The 17,706-nt window shown below is 41.0% G+C and overlaps 2 protein-coding genes across 2 annotated transcripts in view; both read left to right on the top strand.

Annotated features, from left to right (window-relative positions):
* The first annotated feature begins 815 nt into the window (after positions 1–815).
* bag3 (BCL2 associated athanogene 3) lies at positions 816–7,075 on the top strand. The gene is made up of 4 exons (XM_079688656.1): positions 816–1,066; positions 3,105–3,440; positions 3,538–3,879; positions 3,979–7,075. The coding sequence occupies exons 1-4, from the start codon at positions 869–871 to the stop codon at positions 5,026–5,028; spliced, it is 1,926 nt and encodes a 641-aa protein (XP_079544782.1). The 5' UTR covers positions 816–868; the 3' UTR covers positions 5,029–7,075.
* A 752-nt stretch (positions 7,076–7,827) lies between these two features.
* inpp5f (inositol polyphosphate-5-phosphatase F) overlaps positions 7,828–17,706 on the top strand; it is a 22,188-nt gene continuing 12,309 nt past the window's right edge. Inside the window, 10 exon segments of the mRNA XM_079689946.1 lie at positions 7,828–8,285; positions 11,720–11,800; positions 12,266–12,402; positions 13,055–13,183; positions 13,369–13,536; positions 13,619–13,675; positions 14,014–14,212; positions 14,939–15,118; positions 17,267–17,334; positions 17,590–17,703. Coding sequence (XP_079546072.1) covers positions 8,189–8,285; positions 11,720–11,800; positions 12,266–12,402; positions 13,055–13,183; positions 13,369–13,536; positions 13,619–13,675; positions 14,014–14,212; positions 14,939–15,118; positions 17,267–17,334; positions 17,590–17,703 — 1,230 coding nt within the window. The 5' untranslated portion in view covers positions 7,828–8,188.

Here is a 17,706-nt window from a genome sequence, read left to right as displayed (position 1 = left end):
ATACTATAAAAGTCCTGCAATCAAAAATGTTACTCAAGTAAAAGTACAACAGTGTAGCATCAACATATTAGAAAGTAGGCCTACCAAAAGTAAAAGTATTCAGAATGCAGATTGGCCCTTTTCAGAATAATATTATAATATCATTTAATATAATTATTGATCTGTTTAAGAGTTAATCTGTGTTTTTAATATGTCTGTTTTCAAAGCACTCGCTGGAGCAGTGACTATAAATCTCGTTGTATTCTGTACAATGACAATAAAAGCTTTTGAATTGAATTTGAATTGTTATCAAAGCAAATGTGCAGCTAGTTTTAAATACTTTTAAATACTTTGTATACTGCAGGGTATCTTGTGAATTTGCAGGTGTAACTAAAGTCTTATTTAAGTGTTGATTATATTTCACATAATTAATTCAAAACGAAAAAAAGTATTAAATAATTGAAGTGAAGTAAAAGTACATGATTAACCTCTGATTTGTAGTGGGGTAGAAGTAGCAAAAAATGTAAATCTTCAAGTAAAATACAAGTCCCTCAAATTGTACTTAAGTACAGTACTTGAGTAGATGTAGGTTACTTTACACCACTCAGGGTTTCCCCTCCAACTGGAGAGAATATGACCGTTATATGAAGAGAGCACTTTCTACACAGCTGCAGTGAAAATCCTGCGGCTTTCTGGGAAATTAAATGCACAACAGAGGTTTAATACGAGCCTATGTTAGGGGGTTTGCGACATAACAGCTTTGGGAACCCGTGCCACAGTGATCCAGCGCTGTCCGCCCCCGACATTAACCCGGCTATTTCGAGAAACTTCCAGCCCACTTTCCCACGTCACTTCAAGGAATCTTTAAAGCGTCCGTCGCCTGCATAACATGTTTCAGTACTCGGCAGCCAGCAATATGAACGGCATGAAGACACAGTCACCGACACTGACAATGGCCAACAATGACAGCGACCCTCTCCCTCTCGGCTGGGAAGTCAAAATTGACCCTCAGACTGGATGGCCCTTCTTTGTGGATCACCATAACCGCACGACCACCTGGAATGACCCGCGACACGACACGAAGAAGGTAACGGAGCGGCGTGATAAAGTTTGTCAGTGTTAGCGGCTAGCGGCGGTACAACTCTTTATTTCTCCGTCGAGCTTCGTCGGTTCTAGCAGGTGTTATGAATTGGTATGCTGTTAAAGACGTACTACATCACTGTTGTATTAATCTTGTTGACGGTAGGCCTTGTTGGGAGACGTCACCTCCCCCTCAGAGACAGCTCAGACGCCTATTATAACGGGTGATCAACCCCGTTATGTTCCAGTGTCATGATCTAACTCTATTATTACTCGATGACTCACCATGCAGTATGTAGTAGACTACCTATGATGAGCTTTCGGTATTTCAATGTCGCTTCTTTCATGGTGAAAAACACAGCGACGTCCAGCTCAAATTAAACTTTTTGCCTTACAAGGATTGAGGCTGGTCCCGTTTACTTTGGCCTGTTTGGAGTATAACTGTATGATAGACGCTGCCCGCATATCATGTTCTGCTGGATTTATTACATGTTATGAAAACATACAGGTCTACGGAGAAACCCCAGTTGGCTGAAGTTAACCTCGCAGGCTGCCAGTTGTTAATCTTTCGTCTCACAGACAGACACCGTTGTCCAAAGTTAGTGTCCCAAAGAATCTGCTGGAAAGACACAGCTGTCAGGGGATAAAATTGGTGCAACGGTGCTGGCAGTGTGAAGTGTCCCATACAGAAATGGCAGAGGGCAAAGGGTCGTTAACAGCTACTTCATAACTTTATTTTCGAGCGAAAATGCTACTGGATCACATATAAATGCAGTTTTCTGTTATGGAGGCTTCATTACTTGGAGTTAGTTGGTAGATCATTACAATTTTTTTGGGATATAACATTGACAGAGTGCTGAAGCTCTGAAGCTGACTTGTTGCTCCATGGCTGTCATTAGCAGGTGTCATGTTACTTGGTACAAAAAAACAATTCAAAAATAGTTTTTTTGGATGAAAATTAAATTTTTCCCTGTTAATTTGAATTGTTTGAAATCCTGGCCAGTATGGATAGTATAATTATTTCCTATTTATTGAGATATAATGCTGTGATTGATTTCCTGTTTTTATAATTGTTTCATTAGTAGGTCCCCAATAAGGAGTCACTTTCAGTGTGATTATTAGTTGTGCATGCACACATGTATTCTCAGATGTATGTTATTTTTTATATGATTAGACTAGAACAGCTGCTTGTAGAAGAAGTTTGCCAAATGGGGAAAAAAAACGTTTTTCAGCATAATATTATGTAAACACAATTCAATTATTTGCAAACAGTGTAGAAAAACCGTTCCCGCTCTGTGTATGACATAATTATGATTAACTAATAATATGTTAGTTTAAAGGTTTTGCCAAAAATATTGTGTGCCAGGTGAAAGATATCACTGTGGTTGTGGAGCAACATATCACACAGAAACACAGATTTTCTGAATGGGAATGAACCTTATTCCATGTTAATCAGAAGTTTATTTCATTTATGAAATACTCAAAGAAGTGATACATTTAGCATCCCCCTGTGGAAGTTTCACATTTGAACCTATAACCTCTGCAGTTATCTCAGGACTGAGAGAACTTTCCTATTAAAAATACTTACGTTGTTTGTATTAACTTACATGTTTGTTTAGCTGGACATATTTAGATAGTAATGTTGAATTTATGAAGGTTCATTTGTAAAGGATACATAGAGGAAATGTATGTTACTTATTTTCCTCAACATTAAGCAAAGATTGCTTGGTTAAACAAAAAATAATCTTGCGTTTTGTTAGTTTGTATGACTTTTTATTGCTTAAAATAAGAAAATCATCTTCTAACATATTTGATGCCTTTGATTAAGGGATTATAATGTCAACCAAGTACGTATTGTTTACAGTGGTGATTTCTAAACTTTTTTTGCGGTTAAATTATTTATTTTGTTTAATCTAAGCATGTCTTATTTAGTGGCTTTCCTTATTGCTCTATCATGTTATTGTTATTTAAAATAAATTCATTCTTGATATTATAAATATATAATAACTAGCAATTAAATCCATATTCTATTGGCTCAATTTCAGGTCAGGGAAGTGTCATCAAATGGTCCCAACATACCACCAGAACCCAGCCCTCAGGAGACTCAGAAAACCTTTGTGAGGGAGATGAAGCACCCCATTTTGCGCCCAGGTTACGTCCCTATCCCTGTCTTCCATGACGGCGCAGAACTGAAGCAGCAGCAGCATCCATGTTATTCCTACATCCAGCCAACTATTGCACAGAATATCCGGTCGGACGGGCGGACACCTTCCCCGACGCCGGGGCTCCACTGCAGGCCCAGATCACCCCTACATGGATCTACAGATAGCTGCTCCCCTGAGCCTGGAAAGGCCAGCTCGCCTGTTTCACAAACAGCAGAGGTAGGATTTGAGTACACATGCTGCAAAACCATATTTTCTTTGTGTAAAATAAATCAGCAAATACTGAATTTTTGTTTCAATTCCCAATATTCTTAAGGTTTACACTGCCCCACATCACCAACCCTCACGCCCCAGCAGCACTGGTTTTCAAGCAGGTTACATCCCCATCCGTGTGATCCATGAGGGTGGAGGAAGTCAAACACCAACACAGGCTCAGTTAAATCCCTCCGTCTACTCCCAGCGCATCCCCTACCCAGAGCACCACCAGCCCCTCCATCGCCATCAGACCGACGAATGGCCCGGCTACTCTGCGGCAATGCAGCCTCCCCGGGAGAGAGCTTCTCCGATCCAACATCGAGATGCTACTTCTATTCACCTCCAACCTCATATTAGATGCCAGTCACCTATTATAACGCAGGTGATGGGAGAGAGACCGCAGGTAATTATTATTTTTGTGTGTTTACACTGAGATTTATCTTGATTTTAACGTCAGTATGTGTTGACCTAAATTGTGATGTCATCTTTTTAAACTTCTAAGGCTCAGCAGCATGTCCTCACTAGAGACCCGCCCCAGAAAATGGAGCAGGAACAACACACCGCTCAGCAGAAACCCGAGAACAAGCAGCTCCCCCACCCATCGCACACAGAAGTTGACTTCCAAAAGCCTCAACAACCTCAACAGTTCCAACAGCCTCCACCTCCGCAACCTCAAAAGTTCCAACAGCCTCCACCCCCGCAACCTCAACAGTTCCAACAGCCTCCACCCCTGCAACCTCAACAGTTCCAACAGCCTCCATCTCTGCAACCTCAACAGTTTCAGCAACCTCAACAGTTTCAGCAACCTCAGCAGTATCAGCAAACTCAGCAGTATCAGCAGGCACAACCTCAATCCCCACAGCCTCAGTATCCTGAACAGTTCCCGCAGCCGCAGCAACAGTTCCAGCAGCCGCAGCAACAGTTCCCGCAGCCGCAGCAACAGTTCCCGCAGCCGCAGCAACAGTTCCAGCAGCCGCAGCAACAGTTCCCGCAGCCGCAGCAACAGTTCCAACAGCCGCAGCAACAGTTCCCGCAGCCGCAGCAACAGTTCCCGCAGCCGCAGAAAGTGGAGCAACCACAACAACATACTGCAGATATCACAGTACAAATACCTCCCAAACCCGAGGCCGAGGACACAACAGTTGTTCCCCCAGAGGTCCCACCTGTGAAGGTTGAGGCTGAACATGCAGCTCAGAGCCAAGTGCATCCAGGTTTGGCTAAAGTACAGCAGATTGTTGCAAGGGTTGCTAAACTGGAGCAGGATGTGAAATGTTTTGAGGGAAAGAAGAATGGTAAGAAATACTTGTTACTGGAGGAGCTGCTGACCAAAGAGCTCTTAGCACTGGACTCTGTTGACCCAGAAGGTCGTGTAGACATACGGCAGGTGAGGCGGGATGGAGTCCGGCGTGTTCAGAACATACTGGAAGCACTGGAGCAGCTGGAGGAGCGGCCATCTAGGGAAATGGCGATGGAGGGAGAGAACCAGATGCAGAAAGGAGAGCCCAGAATGATCTCCAAGGAGAATGTAGAGCTGGCAAAGGAGATCTCATAATGACTTCACACTTCACACTGAAGAGGAGAGCAGGATGACCTGCTGTATATTTGATAGTGAACAAGTCTGTTTCGGCTATCTCTACTCCTCTTCTTTCTACAGCATTTGTTGAAGTTGCATGCATTGATTAACAGTGTTGGTATTTCCTGCCATTCAGCACATAATTGATGGTAGCTCAGTGCAATCATGTTTTCAAGCCGATGTTGTTGCCTTCTATGTTGTGCCAATGTCTTCATAATAAGACAGCTGTCATGGTCAAGGTGTTGTCAGGAATGTCTAGTCAAATTTAAGTTGAAATACACTGAACAAAAATATAAACGCAACACTTTTGTTTTTGCTCCCATTTTTCATGAGATGAACTCAAAGATCTAAAACATTTTCTATAAACACAAAATAACCATTTCTCTCAAATATTGTTCACAAATCTGAAAAAATCTGTGATAGTGAGCACTTCTCCATTGCCGAGATAATCCATCCCACCTCACAGGTGTGGCATATCAAGATGCTGATTAGACAGCATGATTATTGCACAGGTGTGCCTTAGGCTGGCCACAATAAAAGGCCAGTCTGAAACGTGCAGTTTTGCTTTATTGGGGGGGTCTGGGGGGGGTCCGAAAACCAGTCAGGTTTAACCCATAACATGTCACCCATTGAGCATGTTTGGGATGCTCTGGATCGGCGTATACGACAGCCTGTTCCAGTTCCTGCCAATATCCAGCAACTTCGCACAGCCATTGAAGAGGAGTGGACCAACATTCCACAGGCCACAATCAACAACCTGATCAACTCTATGCGAAGGAGATGGGTGACATGTTAGGGTTAGGGTTAGGGTTAGGGTTATGGTTGGGTTTAACCCTAGGGTTTTCGGACCCCCCCAATAAAGCAAAACTGCATGTTTCAGAGTGGCCTTTTATTGTGGCCAGCCTAAGGCACACCTGTGCAATAATCATACTGTCTAATCAGCATCTTGATATTCCACACCTGTGAGGTGGGATGGATTATCTCGGCAAAGGAGAAGTGCTCACTATCACAGATTTGTGAACAATATTTGAGAGAAATGGTTATTTTGTGTATATAGAAAATGTTTTAGATCTTTGAGTTCATCTCATGAAAAATGGGAGCAAAAACAAAAGTGTTGCGTTTATATATTTTTTCAGTGTAAGAGGCCTTTATCAATAAATGGAAGAAGAGTTTAAGTATTTTCTTAAGAATTGTTATGTGTGGCTGCCTTTTGTCTTGATCATATATTGTATGCAGCTTTTCTTAATCCAGTCAGAAAATCGGTTAGTACACAAGTGCAAACATTGGGCTTTAAAGCAGAGCTCAGTCAACAGAAAAAAGCATTTCCCCCCTTTATAGCCACATGGTCGTGTTGGAGCTGCTTTGTCACAGAGCACAGTGAATATGTTTATTAGATGCTGCTTTTTGGCGCATTACTGATTTTGCCGTCTTTGCACTTTGCCATCATTGAAATGTATCATGCTGAAAGATCATGGGCACTTCATTTGAAATATACAAGTTACACAGGTTTTGATTGATGTGTTTGAGTGTTTGTATGTGCATTGGTTTACTTGTTATTTCCTTATATAGTATTTTGGTACATTTATGAATGTGTAAGGACAAATTGAGGTCAGATGTGGACCTTACTTGAGATGTCGGACAATCAGCACCTGGAGGAATCATAGTTTAAGATTATCAGAATGTATAACCACCACAGCCACAATCTGTAATAACGCTGACACAACTCTTCAACATGTCAACTGTGAGAAAGTGCCCGGTTCTTAAAAAGATGAAGCAAGGAAATTCCAATCTGTCATTTAAAAAGGTTGAAAAATATTCTTAAGATCTCACTAATCAGTTGTGTCCTAATTTGTCACTTTGATAATCATAAGCCATCTGTAAGGTAGGGTCTCTGCCGAACCCACCCTAACAAAATGATAGATTGTGGTATAGTGTTTGTTATTCACTGTTTATGAATAGCAGACTGATGCATTGTTGAAAGCAAATCACGTTGGTATGTTTGAAAATAAAATTTATTTGACAAGGATTTTGACTAATATTTGGGTTCCCACAGATTCTGCAACATTACTCACTGGCTATATAATCCATTATTTAAATGGTATTGTTGTGCTACCTTTGGATTTAAAGACGTGTCCTGAAACAGCATTCAGCTGGCTTATTTTTCAATAGTAAGATTAATGTCTCTGTCTGAGATCAGCTGCTCCTTTCCTTTTCCCTCAGAGCCCAGCTGAGTCATAACAGAACATTTTTGCCGCCTTCTTCCTAATCGGGTGTGGACAGCTAAAATGTCTGGTATGTTTTGTGCTTTTATGTAACATCAAAATAGGCACATCATTCCTTTTTTGTTTTGCACTTAATCCCACTCATTCAACTGGGATAAGCCCGCTGTCTCTAAAAAAAAGTAGCTGAAGCTGTGATGTTTTGCCATCTCTGACAAAGAGTATCAACATTTTTTTACTTGAAGGCAAATGCCGGGTAAAAGCTACATTCCTAGTTATATTACATTTATTTTTAATTATAAGACAAATAAAGCCAATCAAAAGTTACATTCTTATTTTCACTTTCTTCAGAATGAGGAGTCCAATTATCAACATAATTGTGTTTTCAAGATATAACATCATATAATGAGTAAAACATATAATTAATATTTACTGCATTCATTTAAATTATGTAATAGTTTAGTATATTAAAATATTTTAATTTTTGTATGTAGGCCTACGGTACCTGTGCCCTTTTGATGACGGGACAGATCACGTGTTATTGTTTAGAGCAGGAAACTGTCGGTTACATCTTGAACTGCACACAGCAGCTGGGACACCTCACTCATTGATGTGTCTTTGCTTTTACTCTCCCCAGCATGACAGCGGGAAGGGCTGCTTCCAAAGTGGAAAGGGAATTTTATTAGCATTATGCTTATAAGGGAAATAAACACATTCGATAAGCTTCCAGCTGCTGCCGCTAGCTCGCTAGGTGGCTAGCTCCCGTAGCTCACCAGCCTGAGGGGGACGAGCTAACCGTGGCTAGCCAGTCGCTCTCTGGCTAGCTACAGTCAACCTCCAGGACGTGGAAGTTCTTTATTACCAGTACCTGGCTGCGAAGACAGATAGTTATCTGTGTTTGTGGCACATAAAGGGACAACATGGAGCTGTTCCAAGCCAAAGACGACTACATTCTCCAGAGCGGGGACCGTGCTCTGTGGTGCAGCCGAAAAGACGGGACCATGACGGTCAGACCTGGTATGTACTGATGACATCTTTCTGTACCGCAGCCGGCCATTTACCTGACACTGAAACTCCACTTTCTGAATATTAGAGTAAAGTAATGTCATATACTTCTTATCCTGTCTGATAGGTGAGTCTAAAACACCTCATTGGGTTAGTCTCATCTCCTGATCGTTATTGGCACTCACTAATCTGTGATATAAACGTTATCATTAGATTGGTAAATGTATCCAGCTGCGTCAAACATAACAATTCGATTTTTTTTCAGAGATAAGATAGATATGCGCCGTTTCTAAGTCTTGAAACCATCTTCTAAGCTTTCATTCCCGGAGTGGCAACACCCCAAATTTCAAAGTTCTTGCTCTGCTCCTTATCTTCAATTCTTCTCCTGACCAAACAGACATAGTACAGGGCTGTAAGGAGGGCAAGATAACATAATTTGAGCTTTCATATGATATACTTGATTCATGATAGCTTAGCCAATGTACTATTCTAATCTGGTGTATTATCAGAAAACTATTATGTCATTCTAATGTTTCAAGTAGTGCGAACTATACAGGTACAGGCATGTTAAGTGTGTGAAGCAGCTCCTGGCATTACACAATAGCAGTGTTGGGCAAGTTACTTCCAAAATGTAATATATTACATATTAATTATTACTCTCTTTTGAAAGTAATAAGTTACATTACAATATTACTGTCTCTGAAATGTAATGAGTTACACTACTTTAGTTACTTTCACCAAAATAACCGCAAAACAATGGCTAGGTATTTTAAATGCTAAAATGTAGTTATTGTTCATCCAGTGAAGGGCAATGTGGTATAGCATAACAACTGTAGGTCCTTAAGGCTACTAACAACTTCTATTGCACGGCTTAATTGAATACTCGATTCTGATTGTAAATTCTTAACATGTGACACGTTGTTAATACAGCAGTGCAGGCCACTGTCAAGGACTATAATGAAGATTTCTAAGGAGGATCAAGAAAGAGAAAGGAAAAGAGGTTAAAAGACGGAGCGCTGGACGTCAGATAAATCACCAGAAGAAGGCAGAGAGGAAGTAAACCATAACAGGACACGGAATGGGCTCTGTAGTTTGTTTAGTATATGGCCATGTACAGGCCCGGTTCCAGAACAAAATGACTCAGGGTGCATCTGAGATTACAGGGGGCGCAGCAGTAGTAGGTTTACATGTGCAATAGTGGCCGGCAACAGCAATGAAAAATAGCATTGATGGTCCCCAATGAACAGATTATGGCATTTGTTATGTTTTTAAACCAAGCAAGTGAGAACATTTCAAGTGAGTTAAAAGTGCAATCCTGAAATATTTCACATAGGCCAAAGTGGGCTATGGCAAAGAAAAGCACAAAAGCTTCAAAACTGTACTGATAAAACAAATTAGAACATATTGTAAATCAAGGCAAATATTATTTGAACCAGTTTATGGTTTGAAATGGCAAACATTGAAAAGCAAAAGTATTATTAAAACCATGTAGCCTACTACATCATCACCTTGGTCCCATCTCTGGGAAGAGAATATTTACTGTGCTTGAAAACTGGTATCACATCATCATGTGAGGTTGACTTTGTGACCTGGAGAACATTTCAGCTGCAATTTTAGCTCGTTGGTAAGCTTGGGATTTGAGATATTTTTGTAGCCATTCGTGGTGAAGGCATCTGTGCTATTGTATGCATTATTTTTGCAACATTTATACAGGCATGACAGAATATGGCACTATTTTCACATGCATCTTCCATTGTCTATTTGTATACCACGAGCTGCAAAATGACCGCCTAACCCCACTGTACATGCGGGTACTTGTTTAGACATACCTGGGCAGGCTCTGTTTTGCCGTGGTATCCTGGCACCTGCGGGCCGCAGAGGGGCGGCTTAGTTTCGGGCGACGAAGACTGCTGCTCCGGGGGTGAGGGCGGCGAGTCAGGCGGGAGTAAGCTAGTGTCCACAACGGAGGGTAACGTGATGTCCCCATCTGACCTGTTGCTACTGTCTGCAGTAGATGCAGTGTTGCTGGCGTTTAGTGATGGTTGCTTTAACCATTTTCGTATTTGATTATCCACAGATGTGTGTCACTGTTGTGGAAGCACTTTTGAAATGATGCACGCGCGACGGAGCAGGTCACGCGCACCTGACACAATTTGTTGTTTGTATTTTTCGCTCTGTTCTCTTTTTTGAATAGAGGGTGCATAACATTCAACTGCCCCGAAGATCCCGATGCGAAGCCTGAAGGGTAAACACCAGGTTTACTAATCTACCCGCACAATTTGTCTGGTGTCGGAATGTCTCGCTTTGTTAGTACATTCAACAAAACACCATTTAATTTCGGGTTAAAATGTGTTGTAACTGCGTTACTGAGCATTGTAACGGGTAATATATTACCCAATTTCATTAGTAATGCCTTACATTACTTCGTTACAGCAAAAAGTAATATATTACTGTAACTCAGTTACTTTTGTAACGCGTTACACCCAACACTGCACAATAGTGCGTAACAGATTACTGATGCTCTGGCTCACAACTTTCATAAAGAATTTGTGAAATGGTTTCCTTTTTGTACGAAAGGCTGTGGGAACTGTTGAAAGAACTGCTGAACTAAAAGAGAAGTTTCATTAGTCACCAGAAGGCAGTGCCTGTTATCCTGTGTTTCGGTGGAAGTGGTATGGCTGTGCAGCCATCCTGAACAGGTTTTTAGTTGCACCACTGTTTCATTATTTAATTGGAAAAAGGGTTTCCACTCCTCACTGGGTTTCCACTCCACTCCCAAGCACAGGATGAAGTTGTGGTATCATTCTTATATTATGTCTTCCAGTGGCTTCCACAGGCAGTTCCTCTGTACATGAATGTTTCTGAATGGTGGAACAGGAAGAGTCATTGTCTGACGCTGCCTACAGTTCATGATCTCCACCCGTAGCCACACCTCTCATACTTTTCCAATTTTCTCCACTATTTATGTTTAACCCGTCACCAATGCTAGGCATTCCAGGTTCTCCTTCTGGTCACTAAGTTTGTGGGGACAAAATGGAGATATACAAAAAACATAAAGAATAACAGACCTACATGATTCATACAGATTAAATAAGATTCCACTATCTATCTATTACAGCATTCACCCCAGCTGTAATTGAAGAACAAGTTTTTAACTTTTTTGAGTGGTTAAAATACATGTTTGCATTATAACAGGAAGTCGCCTAACCTCAACTCTTTCTAGGCACGCTCTGTTTGGTTAGTGTGAATATTCAGCTATTTGTGAAAGAAAATGTGCTGCTTTAATCCTAAAATAACTTGAGACTCCAATAAACTAAGTGGCCTACATTGCCCTGTTCTTGTTTGTGTAAGTATTTAACCTGGCTGCCTATCCGGCCTGAAGCATATTTTGCTGAGCTGGCTTTGCTACACCACTGATCTGTTTAATTTTCATGTTTCTGTCTCAGCAACCGACCTGTTGTTAGCCTGGAATCCAGTCTGTTTGGGTTTGGTAGAAGGTGTCATTGGAAAGATACAGCTTCACACAGGTAAGTGGAGAGTGAAAAAAACATTTGACCATTTCACCTTTATCTGCTTTTTGCTTTTTCACCTGTATTTCCTGTATATTTGTGTGCAGAGGATGCTTGGGTTGCCAAATCATTCAGTCTTAGATCTTATCTTCCTCAAAAGAGAAGGTGTGAAAAAAAAACGTGTTAAAGTATTTTGAAATGTGTGTACTTCTGAAGATGTCATGGTAATGATTCCACTTCAGATTTTGTATGGCCTCAGGGTAAGAACATTAAACATTATACCCTTCACAAGAAAATATATAATCAATGTTATTTTAGTTATTGAAATGGATGAACATGGTTTGAATATTTATTTACCACAGGTCCATATTACAAAATCTGCAGCTAATTGCTGGTGTTCAGCTCCTTTTTTCACACCTCAAAGTGTGAGGAATTCTGCACCCCTGACGCAACTCCCCCTTTTTTTTTCTCTCATGTTGGCAGACCTTCCTCTTGGCCTCGTATTAATCCGCCAGAAAGCCCTGGTGGGCACCCTGCCAGGCAACCACAAAGTCTACAAGATCACAAAGATAGCAGTCATTCCTCTGTCTGATGAAGAGCCCCAGGAGCTGGAGCTGGAGGTGTGTACACCAACACCGTAATGAGACAAGAGGATCAGTGTCCATGTACTTGTGCTCTAATTATTGCACTCAGCCCTTTTGGCAATCACTTAAATGGTGCTTGTGAGATGACTGAATTGCTTTTCATTATTTCATATCCAAAATATCCCAAAATACCCTGTATGCATCACCGTATGATTCATCTCTGATATTAGTTGTAGTTTTTTTTATTTTCACCCACACATTCAGAGTAAAAAAAAAAATCCCAGACATAAAATCACTGCAATAGAGCTCAAAGAAAGTGGAATATTACTAAGATGTCAGTCTTTCAGGGAAACTTCATGGATGGTGAGACAGAGAATTATTTTCAAGTGAGTAAATACGGAGAAGGATGACTGTTCCCGGATGGGCTTTTATGCCCCGTCTTGTCATTTCCTCCCTGTTTTGCCTAGAAATACTATAGCTCAAGTAGCTTTTAGATTGTTTACTGTGTTGGCTTAGGAGAAATAGAAATATAGAATACTGTTTTTTTTGGATGTTTGTTGAAATGTTTATTTGTTGTTCAAAGATGGTTTTAAATTATAACAACCTCACCAGATTGACTTGATCTTTCTTAATATCCCTGATATCTGTATTTAATTGCATACATTTGATGGAGTATCCTCTTTTTTAGCTTTGCAAGAAACATCACTTTGGAATCGACAAACCAGAGAAGCTGGCCCCGTCTCCCGATGACTCAAAGTTCTTGATGAAAACCTTCAGCCAAATCAAATCGAATGTGGCTGTGCCCATCAAGAAAAAGGTATTTATATTGTTGAACACTTAAGTACAAATGTATTCCATTATCCTCAAGCCTACACACTACTTTCTCAATATTTCATGCTTTTGATGGCCTTGAATTTCTCTTGGGGTTTTGCTTTCTTCGGTGTTTCAACTTACCGCTCTTTTCTATCCACACACCCAATCCAGTATGCCCCTGCCTTCCAGGTCAAGGAAAACAAAGAGAAGGAACGTCTGGAGAGGCGGCTGCTGGATGAGCTCTACAAGGTATTCATGGACTCTGACTCCTTCTACTACAGCGAGACCTACGACCTGACGAACACCGTGCAGCGCCAGGGAGACTCTGAGAAGTCCAGCCTACCCCTATGGAAACAGGTGTGGACACGCCTTGCAGCTCATATGCATACCTCCAAAACTGTTACATCTGATTGACAGTTGTATTCTTTCTTTGGGAAAGGTGGATGACCGTTTCTTCTGGAATAAACACATGATCCAAGACATTATTGACCTCAAGGTAAATTATTCCTCCATAGAGAAGTATTGTGTCACAGTTGTTGTTTGTTTCTCCCATGTTGGATTTAAAAAAAAATCCATTTGCCCCTACATTCTTTACATTTGTCGGCTCAAAGAGCACAGCTGGTCCTGCTGTGTTAGTGTTGCAGTTGTATATTTACCAGAGCTTTATCAGAAGAGTATGAAAATACTCTGTGAATAGAAGTGCTAACAGTTATGCAAAATACACAGATGTAATATTCAAATATACGTGGCATGCAAAGTGCTTCCTTACCAAACTCTCAAACAGCATTTTTATTACCTTGTCCTGATGTTGCTTTTCACTTCTGCGTACTCCAGGTGCCAGAGGTGGACTTTTGGGTGATTCCAATCATCCAGGGCTTCGTACAGGTGGAGGAATTGGTGGTGAACTACAACGAGACCTCTGATGAGGAGAGGAGCAGCCCTGAGACGCCACCTCAGGATATCACCTGTGTCGATGACATCCATCCCCGCTTCACCGTGGGTCTTATCTCCAGACGCAGCCGTCACCGCGCAGGTAGAGCTACAGTTTCTGATTGCTCAACCTATTAGTCTAGTTGCCAGCATTCTGAACACAGAAATGTTGAGGACCCCATGTTTTATGTAAAAAAACTGTATAGTTCGAGTCCCCAGCATATAAACTGTTGCATGCTAACTTGCATATGTTGGGCAATTTGCTGAATACATTTCTTACATTTTCATAATCAAAAATTGCAGTTTTACCTGAAAGTGTTTAATGGTAAACATGGAGTACAAGTATGGCCACTTTCCGGTTAAAACTCCCAATTTGGATCCTTAGAATTTAAGAAATGGATTCAGCATCCTCATAACCCCCAAAAGCACTCCAAAATTGTCAAAATCGGCCAATGCATTTTTGTAACTATTATCTGCATTGGCTATAACGTGTTTTAATTCTTATTAACCCACTTTATGCTAATTGTGCAAATTGTCCAACATATACAGATTAGCATCCGGCAGTTTTCTAAGTGCTGAGGACCTTTACTAATCATTTCTAACATAAAACTTCGGGGTACCTGGTTCACAATATGAGCTGGCAACTAGACGAGGAAGCTCATGCGTGAACTGTGATTCACCCCAAATATATGTCTTGTGTCAAGTCATTAGGATTGATTGTTCCCACATCTATTTAGAGTTTCTTTCACAAGAATGAATCTTGTCAAGTGATGCACAATCTGTGTTATAAATATTCTGACCAGTGTTCATGCGTTCTTCTTGCCCAAAGGGATGCGGTACAAGCGCAGAGGAGTGGATACCGATGGCCATGTGGCTAACTATGTGGAGACGGAGCAGCTGATCCACGTGCACAGCCACACTCTGTCCTTTGTGCAGAGTCGTGGCTCCGTGCCCGTCTTCTGGAGCCAGGCGGGGTACCGCTACAATCCCCGGCCCCGCTTAGAGAAAGGTCAGCAGAACTACTTTATCTTGATTACAGTTCTATAGAGGGTGTGTCTCAGGTGCTTTGTGTAATATTGTATTGTAAACTTTTTGAAAACATTCTTTATAGTTGTACCTTTATAAGAAGACATGTTAATCCTTACTAGGGCTGCACAATTTATATATTTTATTAGAAGTCATCACAATATTTTCTATATTGCACTTAAGTTAGGTAAAAAAAAAAAACACATTGCAAATAATCACACCATTGATGTGATTATTTTATTGTTCAATTTGTTGAATAATAGAATGTTGTAAATGATTTCCATTTATATTTTTAATTCAAAAATAAATGTTTTGTGTAGCAGTAAACTGAAAGCAATGCCACACTGAGTCTGTTTATTAAAAACTGTTCTTGCATATCTTTCTACTGTTGTCGTGCCCTATTCAGTACCAGAGTTCTCTATGGGATTTAACACCTCTAGTATATTGGTATGGGCTCAGAACAGTCTCATAATACACACATGCACACAGAAGGATCCACACTTGTATTTCATGATCCGCGAAAGGATTCACACTTGTATTTCCGGATCCACACTTGTGTTTTTCAATGCACACACAAATGTGTTCCTCTTCATACATGTAAATAAAATCCAAACACAGAAAAAAGTTTTTCATATGTATTTTTGATCCACACATATTTGTTTTCCGTTGAAAACCTCTGAACTTGCAAACACAAACCGCTTTCTGTGCATGGATCGCTGTGCATTCGTGTGTGGGTTTTTTGAGACTCCCCTGACGCTCACCCGATTCGTACTTGTACATTTTCTATCTATAGCCAATCAGATGTCTCCTAAATTCTAAGCCAATTACATGAGCGCGCCCCCACGAGAGTAGGATTTCTTGCGTTCATGACACTTCATATATACGTATTTTGCGCTGTCCGGTCAGCTCGCTAAACAGAGGGCGGAGCATCAGGTGATCATGCAGAGCTACGTGTCTCCGTCAGACTCAGCAGCTGATCTGATCTCTCTCTCGCGTCCGGTTATACTTCACTCGCGTTTATGTCCATATCGATCAGATACAGCTCTGCTGGTCGGCCTTTATCGAGAGCACCGATCAAACTATTAAGAGTGAATATCGGCCGATAATGACGGGCGGGGCTCCCCCCCGTTGACAGTTCACTGTCTAGCACTGGTTTCGTAGTGCACTGATCGATTAGGCTAAGCTAACCTGTAGCTGCTCCCTCCACACTCACAACAACTCCATACAGACATAAATAAAGCGGCTGTATTCGCCATACAGGAAACACAAATTTAAAACCGTTTTTGTTTACACACAAGCATTCATCAATGGTTCGGAAAGTGGCGCTGTACCTTAATAATATAAAGGCTTGTATTTGCGTGCATTTCCTGTTCGGAAAGTGGCAATGTACTGAGAGTGGAGGTGTCCTGAGATTAGCGCCTGCAGGCAGGCTCCATGGACCTGTCAGCTCCGGACTGCGAAAAAGGCGTACATGAAGCGCTACGTCATGAACGCAATAAATCTACCCTCGTGGGGGCGCGCTCATGTGATTGGCTTAGAATTGAGGAGACATCTGATTGGCTATAGATGAGAGAAATTACAAGTACGAATCGGGTGAGCGTCAGGGGAGTCTAAAAAAAACACACACACGAATGCACAGCGATCCGTGCACAGAAAGCGGTTTGTGTTTGCAGGTTCAGAGGTTTTAAACTGAAAACTAATATGTGAGGATCAAAAATACATATGTAAAACCTTTTTCAGTATTTGGATTTTATTTACATGTATATGAAACGGAACACACTTGTGTGTGCATAGAAAAACACAAGTGTGGATCCGGAAATACAACAAGTGTGAATCCTTTTGCGGATTGTGAAATACAAGTGTGAATCCTTCTGTGTGCATGTGTGTATTATGAGACTGTTCTGAGCCCATATATTCGAGCTATGTCTTACAAATATAATTATCTTGTCAGTCATCCGTTTTTGCTTTTTCTTGTCTGTGAAATAATTTTTCGGCTGTGATTTGGAGAAAACCGTGGTTCTTTCTGCTAAGTAAAATTAATGCAAACTTTTGCAAACTAGATCAGTTTATGTTTCAATCAGATTCAGTAACGTTGAAATGATTTGTATGCATGTTTTGTTTGATCTATCAGGAGAGAAGGAGACCATGTCCTACTTTGCTTCTCACTTTGACGAACAGCTTAAACTCTACAAGAAGCAGGTGTGTTTACTTTGCTTTGTGTGTGTGCTTGGGTATGTGCATAAGATATTTGTTGACTACTAGGATGCATCAGTCTTGTGTGAGAGATGCCTTTTTAAAATTGTATCGGTGTCAATGTTACTCTTTCAGATGTGAGATACTATGTGCTTCATGTCTATTTTCCCGAACACAATTGTTGTCCTTCCTTAAAGGTTCAGCATCTCATTGTTCGCGTACACAGGGCTGAATGACCACATTCTTTATCATCTTCTTCAGGTCATCATTAACTTGGTGGATCAAGGTGGACGGGAGAAGATAATCGGCGACTCATTTCTGAAGCAAGTCCTGCTTTACAACAACCCGAACCTCACATATGTTTCGTTTGACTTTCAC

This window comes from Notothenia rossii, assembly GCF_949606895.1.
Source record: "Notothenia rossii genome assembly, chromosome: 6".
In the NCBI taxonomy this organism is placed as follows: domain Eukaryota; kingdom Metazoa; phylum Chordata; class Actinopteri; order Perciformes; family Nototheniidae; genus Notothenia; species Notothenia rossii.
Note: the sequence above shows the minus strand (reverse complement) of the source record. Positions and strands in the feature narration are given on the sequence as shown.